The following is an 8,766-nucleotide window of genomic DNA, read 5'->3' as shown; positions in this document are numbered from 1 at the left end:
GACTAAATCTTATTAGCTGAACAATACTGAAGAAAAAAAAAAAAACAGAAACAAAATCAAAACAAAGAAGCAGGAAAAAAGAAGATAACTGTCCTTACTAGTCCTATTATATATTTATTTTTTATCGAGGTATAAATTAAGCAAAATAAAATACACAGATTTTATTTAAAATTTGTTTCTCCAGTTTTATTGAGATGTAATTGACATATAACATTGTATAAGTTTAAGGTGCACAGCATGGTGATTGGATATAATTATAAATGACAAAATGATTCCTGCCATGGCATTAGTTAACATCTCCATCCCATCACACAATTCTTATTTCTTTTTTGTGATGAGAATATTTTCCCCCATCTATTTGCCATGAAGTGATGGGGCCGGATGTTGTGATCTCAGTTTTTTGAATGTTGGGTTTGAAGCCACCTTTTTTACTCTCCTCTTTCACCTTTATCAAGAGGTTTTTTAGTTCCTCTTTGCTTACTGCCCTAAGGGTGGTGTCATCTGCACATCTGAGGTTGTTGATACTTCTCCCAGCAACCTTGATTCCAGCTTGGGATGGGAATCATGACATATCATAACATGTGACTTTCTGGGCCTAGCTTCTCACAGAGCTTTGTGGCAAAAAAAAAAAAAAAAAAAAAAAAAAGCCCAAAGAATTAGAATTGAGGTTTGTAGAGACAGCTCAGGATTCTACAATGGGATACAGGCAGTATATATTCAGGTCTTGGCAACAGCCAAAATGGACCATTTTGTGGCCCAGAGAATGGTCTGTGAGAGCCTTCAGGGCAGGCCGTATGCTGAGCTGGAAGGCAGGTATCAGAGGATCTGCACAAACTAGGGATTCAGGGGTGGCGCCAGAGAGACCTTGGAGGTGCAGCCACGTTCTCCTTGGCAGAGCCGATCTTGACCATGACCTCAGCGAATGGCTGTAGAACTTCTAGTTGTTCTGATGGGAAATCCTCATCTTTGGCTTTCTTGAATTTCACTCTACGATTCTTGAACAAATCCTGAGGAGAGGATTTCAGAAACATTTTCATTTTACTCAATTGTTTAATTGATCTTTCTAGCTGAGGACGGCTCTGGTTCCACATCTTGGCTTGTGGAACCCCTGCCAACCTATGGCCAGGGAGAAGCAGGAATGAGACTATGGGCACAGAAAGTGAGGCAAGGATCTGAACCCCCAGAGCAAGATATTTGCTGCTGTTGTCCAGCCCCTAAGTCGTGTCCCGCTCTTTGGACCCCATGGATTGCAGCACCAGGCTCCCCTGTCCTGCACTATCTCTTGGAGTTTGCTCAAACTCATGTCCATTCAGTCTGTGATGTCATCCAACCATCTCTGTTACCCCCTTCTTCTCTTGTCCTCAATCTTTCCCAGCATCAGGGTCTTTTCCAATGAGTCTACTCTCTGCATCAGGTGGCCAAAGTATTGGAGATTCCGTTTCAGCATCAGTCCTTCTGATGAATATTCAGGGTTGATTTCACTTAAGATTGACTGGTTTGATCTCTTTGCTGTCCAAGGGACTCTCAAGAGTCTTCTCCAGCACCACAATTCGAAAGCATCCATTCTTAGGTGCTCAGCCTTATTTACGGCCCAGTTCTCTCGTCCCTACGTGATTTCTGGAAAAAACTATAGCTTAAACTATAACGTAAGGCAAGGTATGGGAAAGAAAAGTGGTCAGCACTAGGGGGTGCCATAGCATGGATATCTGTACATGGTCCACCACTGGGCCAAATCTGACCATCACTTGTTTTTGTTTTCTTTTTTTGGTTTGTTTTGTTTTAAATTGCCTGGGAAGATTGTACTTGAAAATGTAAAGTTGAAAAAAAAAAACATATAAACTTAAAAGTTATATTCTAAAACAAAAGGATTTGAGTCAGATTATGAAGGACCTTTGGAGAAGGCAATGGCACCCCACTCCAGTACTCTTGCCTGGAAAATCCCATGGGCGGAGGAGCCTGGTAGGCTGCAGTCCATGGGGTCGTTAAGAGTCGGACATGACTGAGCAACTTCACTTTCTCTTTTCACCTTCATGCATTGGAGAAGGAAATGGCAACCCACTCCAGTGTTCTTGTCTGGAGAATCCCAGGGACGGGGGAGCCTGATGGGCTGCCGTCTATGGGGTCACACAGAGTCAGACATGACTGAAGCGACTTAGCAGCATGAAGGACCTTAAAGGCTAAGTGACAAATTTTTTACAAAGATGTTTTGATGTGGACCGTATTTAAAGTCTTCATTGAATTTGTTACAATATTTCTTCTGTTTTCTTTTTTTCTTCTTCTGTTTTATGTTTTGGTTTTTTGGCCCTGAGGCATGTGGGGTATTAGGCCCCTGACCAGATTGAACCTGCACCCTCTGCATTGGAAGGTGAAGTCTTAAGCAGTGGACCACCAAGGAAATCCCTTTTTTAAATATATATGTATATTTGCTGCACTGCTCAACCTGCAGGGTCTTAGTTCCCTGACTAGGGGTGGAATTCATGCCCCTTGAAGTGAAAGGTGGAGTCTTAACCACCGGACTGTCCCTAAACAATTTTTTTTCCCCAAAAACAAACTTTTAAGCAAAAACATTGATAACTGATCTGACGGCATGTTCCAAGGTTGACTGGAGATGAACTGATGGTAAGGAGAGCTTTGTGAAGGCCACTAAGTTAGATAAGAAAAGTGTTTACACAATCTAGGACAAAGCATTGACCTTGAAATAAAGACAAGAGGCAGAATGCAGGAAAGACTGCTAAAGAGATTGTGAAAAGAGGATTGGTGACAGGTAAGCAGAAAACAGACCACCTGACCTGCCTCTTGAGAAACCTATATGCAGGTCAGGAAGCAACAATTAGAACTGGACATGGAACAACAGACTGGTTCCAAATAGGAAAAGGGGTACGTCAAGGCTATATATTGTCACCCTGCTTATTTAACTTATATGCAGACTACATCATGAGAAATGCTGGGCTGGAAGAAGCACAAGCTGGAATCAAGATTGCCGGGAGAAATATCAATAACCTCAGATATGCAGATGACACCACCCTTATGGCAGAAAGTGAAGAGGAACTCAAAAGCCTCTTAATGAAAGTGAAAGAGGAGAGTGAAAAAGTTAGCTTAAAGCTCAACATTCAGAAAACGAAGATTATGGCATCTGGTCACATCACTTCATGGGAAATAGATGGAGAAACAGTGGAAACAGTGTCAGACTTTATTTTTTGGGGCTCCAAAATCACTGCAGATGGTGATTGCAGCCATGAAATTAAAAGATGCTTACTCCTTGGGAGGAAAGTTATGACCAACCTAGATAGCATATTCAAAAGCAGAGACATTACTTTGCCAACAAAGGTCCATATAGTCAAGGCTATGGTTTTTCCAGTAGTCATGTATGGATGTGAGAGTTGGACTGTGAAGAAAGCTGAGTGCCAAAGAATTGATGCTTTTGAACTGTGGTGTTGGAGAAGACTCTTGAGAATCCCTTGGACTGCAAGGAGATCCAACCAGTCCATCCTAAAGGAGATCAGCCCTGGGTGTTCATTTGAAAGACTGATGCTGAAGCTGAAACTCCAGTAGTTTGGCCACTTCATGCGAAGAGTTGACTTATTGGCAAAGACTCTGATGCTGGGAGGGATTGGGGGCAGGAGGAGAAGGGGATGACAGAGGATGAGATGTCTGGATGGCATCACTGACTTGATGGACATGAGTTTGAGTGAACTCCAGGAGTTGGTGATGGACAGGGAGGCGTGGCGTGCTGTGATTCATGGGGTTGCAAAGAGTGGGACACAACTGAGCTGAGCTAAGGGAGAAAACATGGCTTCCTTGGTGGCTCAGTGGTAAATAACCTGCCTGCCAATGCAGGAGACATGGGTTTGATCCCTGATTTCAGAAGATCCCCTGTAGAACGGCATGGCAACCCACTCCAGTATTCTTGCCTGGAGAATCCCATGGACAGAGGAGTCTGGATGGCCATAGTGAAAGTGAAGTTGCTCAGTCGTGTCCAACTCTTTGTGACCCCATGGACTGTAGCCTATCAGGCTCCTCCATCCATGGGATTTTCCAGGCAAGAGTGCCGGAGTGGATTGCCATTTCCTTCTCCAGGGGATCTTCCCGACCCAGGAATCAAACCCGGGTCTCCCGCATTGCAGGCAGACACTTTACCGTCTGAGCCACCAGGGAAGCCCTGGAGGGCTATGACTGAATGACTAAACAATAAATGGCAATGGTACAAACACTGCAGCTGGAATTTGGAGACATAAAGAGAGAGATTAAAGATAAGCCACTTAAAGGTAATTCTGTGATCCACCATCTGTTTCAGTATGGCTCACGAGTTAAGAGGTTTTACATTTTGAAATGGTTGGGAGGAAAGAAAGAAAAAAAAAAACAGCACAAGAAGAATAATTTATGACATGTGAATAACATATGAACTTCTAATATGTGTCCATGAAGTCATATGTAACACAAAATATCCATGGAATTCTCCAGTCAAGAATGCTGGAGTGGTTGCCATTCCCTTCCCTAAAGGATCTTCCTGATCCAGGAATCATACAGGTGTCTTTTGCATTGCAGGCAGATTCTTTGCTGTCTGAGTCACCAGGGAAGCCCATATGAGAACACAGACACATCTATTTGTTTTCACAACCTCAATGGCTGCTCCTATGCTGCTATCAAGGCAGAATTTAACAGTTGTGGCAGAGACTGTATGGCTCACAAGTGTTTATTATCTGGTCCTTTACACAAAAATTTTGCCCATCTTGCTCTAGGGGTTAGGAGAGAATGTAATAGGGTATGGGTAGTAGTCTGGGTCTTCAGAATCTTGGGGATTGCAATCGTATCAAGCTTCAGGAATTATCCCAGAAATCAGCCCTGGTTATTAATTGGAAGGACTGATGCTGAAGCTGAAGCTCCAGTACTTTGGCCACTGGATGCAACAAGTCAACTCACTGAGAAACACTCTGATGCTGGGAAAGATTGAAGGTAGGAGAAGAAGGGGGCGGCAGAGGATGAGATGTTTAGATAGCATCACCGACTCAATGAGGATGAATTGAGCAAACTCTGGGAGATGGTGAAGGACAGGGGAGCCTGGCAGGCTGCAGTCCACAGGGTTGCAACATGACTTGGCAACTGAAGAAGAACAACAAATGAGGTGGCCTGGTGAGATGGGGCTTGTCTTCTGACCTGCAGGACTGTGAGGTGTAGCTCCATTTTTGAAGCCATTTCTCTCTGGAGGCCAACGGTGGGGTATGGGTTTTTTAGTTTTTAAGAAAATTTAAATATGCCAACTGTTTCTCCGTGAACATGGTTCGTTTCTTTTTGAGTGCTTGCGGTACTTTCCTAGGAAAGAGAGAAAGGCAGGAATGAGATGCTAAAGTCAGTTTCATTTACAAAAGCCTGATTTTCCCCCTTTCTCTCTCCAGAGGTCAAGCTTGCCTTTCCAGTGACTGAAATGCCCATATATTCATACACAATGTGGATGATGTTGGCTAAAAAAAAAAAAAAAAGATGTACAAATTGAGAGTTCTGAGTTAAGTTTTACTTGGGGCAAAATGAGCACTGCAGCCTGGGAGGCAGCATCTCAGATAGCTCAGAGAGACTGCTCCAAAGCAGCAATGGGGAGAGTAAACATAAAAGGTTTTGGTGAAGGGGGAGTTCAATGCCACTGTTCAGTTCAGTCGCTCAGTCGTGTCCGACTCTTTGCGACCCCATGAATCACAGCACGCTAGACCTCCCTATCCATCACCAACTCCCGGAGTTCACTCAGACTCACGTCCATCGAGTCAGTGATGCCATCCAGCCATCTCATCCTCTGTCATCCCCTTCTCCTCCTGCCCCCAATCTCTCCCAGCATCAGAGTCTTTTCCAATGAGTCAACTCTTCGCATGAGGTGGCCAAAGTACTGGAGTTTCAGCTTTACCATCATTCCTTCCAAAGAAATCCCAGGGCTCATCTCCTTCAGAATGGACTGGTTGGATCTCCTTGCACTACAAGGGACTGTCAAGAGTCTTCTCCAAAACCACAGTTCAAAAGCGTCAATTCTTCGGCGCTCAGCCTTCTTCACAGTCCAACTCTCACATCCATACATGACCACAGGAAAAACCATAACCTTGACTAGATGGACCTTTGTTGGCAAAGTGATGTCTCTGCTTTTGAATATGCTATCTAGGTTGGTCATAACTTTCCTTCCAAGGAGTAAGCATCTTTTAATTTCATGGCTGCAGTCACCATCTGCAGTGATTTTCGAGCCCAGAAAAATAAAGTCTGACACTCTTTCCACTGTTTCCCCATCTATTTCCCATGAAGTGATGGGACTGGTGCCATGATCTCTGTTTTCTGAATGTTGAGCTTTAAGCCAACTTTTTCAGTCTCCACTTTCACTTTCATCAAGAGGCTTTTGAGTTCCTCTTCACTTTCTGCCATAAGGGTGGTGTCATCTGCATAACTGAGGTTATTGATATTTCTCCCAGCAATCTTGATTCCAGCTTATGTTTCTTCCAGCCCAGCGTTTCTCATGATGTAGTCTGCATATAAGTTAATAAATAGGGTGACAATATACAGCCTTGACGTACTCCTTTTCCTATTTGGAACCAGTCTGTTGTTCCATGTCCAGTTCTAACTGTTGCTTCCTGACCTGCATACAGATTTCTCAAGAGGCAGGTCAGGTGGTCTGGTATTCCCATCTCTTTCAGAATTTTCCACAGTTTATTGTGATCCACACAGTCAAAGGCTTTGGCATAGTCAATAAAACAGAAATAGATGTTTTTCTGGAACTCTCTTGCTTTTTCCATGATCCAGTGGATGTAGGCAATTTGATCTCTGGTTCCTCTGCCTTTTCTAAAACCAGCTTGAACATCTGGAAATTCAAGGTTCACGTATTGCTGAAGCCTGGCTTGGAGAATTTTGAGCATTACTTTACTAGTGTGTGAGATGAGTGCAATTGAGCGGTAGTTTGAGCATTCTTTGGCATTGCCCTTTCTTTGGGATTGGAATGAAAACTGATATTTTCCAGTCCTGTGGCCACTGCTGAGTTTTCCAAATGTGCTGGCATATTGAGTGCAGCACTTTCACAGCATCATCTTTCAGGATTTGGAATAGCTCCACTGGAATTCCATCACCTCCACTAGTTTTGTTCGTAGTGATGCTTTCTAAGGTCCACTTGACTTCACATTCCAGGATGTCTGGCTCTAGGTCAGTGATCACACCATCGTGATTAGGACCCTATGCCCGAAGGGTGGCGGCCGAGAGGAGTTGCCCCACGTCAGAGGTCAGGGGCATCGGCAGAGAGTGCCGGACTGTGATGATGCAGGAACGGCCAAGGGGAGCTACACCGCGTCCGAGGTCGGGGGGGCGGCCAAGAGGAGATGGCCAGCGTCTGAGGTCAGGGGTGGCGACGAGAGGAGTTGCCCCGCGTCCGAGGTCGGGGGAGGCGGCCGGAAGGAGCAACCCCACGTACAGGGAGCCATGGCTGTGCGGGCGCAGGAGGACCTAGAGGAGCTATCCCACGTTGAAGGTCAGGAAGGGCAGCAGTGAGGATATACCCCTCGTCCAAGGTAAGGAGCAATGGCTGCGCTTTGCTGGAGCAGCCGTGAAGAGATACCCCACGTCCAAGGTAAGAGAAACCCAAGTAAGACGGTAGGTGTTACAAGAGGGCATCAGAGGGCAAACACACTGAAACCATACTCACAGGAAACTAGTCAGTCTAATCAAACTAGGACCACAGCCTTGTCTAACTCAATGAAACTAGGCCATGCCCATGGGGCACCCAAGATGGGCGGGTCATGGTGGAGAGATCTGACAGAATGTGGTCCACTGGAGAAGGGAACAGCAAACCACTTCAGTATTCTTGCCTTGAGAACCCCATGAACAGTGTGAAAAGGCAAATATTAGGATACTGAAAGAGAAACTCTCCAGGTTAGTACGTGCTCAATATGCTACTGGAGATCAGTGGAGAAATAACTCTAGAAAGAATGAAGGGATGGAGCCAAAGGAAAAAGAATACCCAGCTGTGGATGTGACTGGTGATAGAAGCAAGGTCCGATGCTGTAAAGAGCAATATTGCATAAGAACCTGGAATGTCAGGTCCATGAATCAAGGCAAATTGGAAGTGGTCAAACAAGAGATGGCAAGAGTGAATTGTCGACATTCTAGGAATCAGCAAACTGAAATGGACTGGAATGGGTGAATTTAACTCAGATGACCATTATATCTACTACTACGGGCAGGAATCCCTCAGAAGAAATGGAGTAGCCATCATGGTCAACAAAAGAGTCTGAAATGAAGTACTTGGATGCAATCTCAAAAACGACAGAATGATCTCTGTACGTTTCCAAGGCAAATCATTCAATATCACAGTAATCCAAGTCTATGCCCAAGCAGTAACGCTGAAGAAGCTGAAGTTGAACGGTTCTATGAAGACCTACAAGACCTTTTAGAACTAACACCCAAAAAAGATGTCCTTTTCATTATAGGGAACTGGAATGCAAAAGTAGGAAGTCAAGAAACACCTGGAGTAACAGGCAAATTTGGCCTTGGAATATGGGATGAAGCAGGGCAAAGACTAATAGAGTTTCACCAAGAAAAGGCACTGGTCATAACAAACACCCTCTTCCAACCACACAAGAGAAGACTCTACACATGGACATCACCAGATGGTCAACACCGAAATTGGATTGATTATATTCTTTGCAGCCAAAGATGGAGAAGCTCTATATAGTCAGCAAAAACAAGACCAGGAGCTGACTGTGGCTCAGATCATGAACTCCTTATTGCCAAATTAAGACTTAAATTGAAGAA

The 8,766-nt window shown here is 44.4% G+C and overlaps 1 protein-coding gene across 1 annotated transcript; it reads right to left on the bottom strand.

Moving 5' to 3' along the window:
* Positions 1-652: 652 nt before the first annotated feature.
* DPRX (divergent-paired related homeobox) lies at positions 653-5,357 on the bottom strand. The gene is given in 3 exon segments (XM_044931093.2): positions 653-937; positions 5,008-5,229; positions 5,232-5,357. Coding segments are annotated over 3 exon segments (603 nt in total). The 3' UTR covers positions 653-682.
* Between the last annotated feature and the right edge of the window lie 3,409 nt (positions 5,358-8,766).

The sequence above is a fragment of the Bubalus bubalis genome, chromosome 18, assembly GCF_019923935.1.
Source record: "Bubalus bubalis isolate 160015118507 breed Murrah chromosome 18, NDDB_SH_1, whole genome shotgun sequence".
In the NCBI taxonomy this organism is placed as follows: Eukaryota; Metazoa; Chordata; class Mammalia; order Artiodactyla; family Bovidae; genus Bubalus; species Bubalus bubalis.
This window is presented reverse-complemented; position numbering and strand designations above follow the sequence as displayed.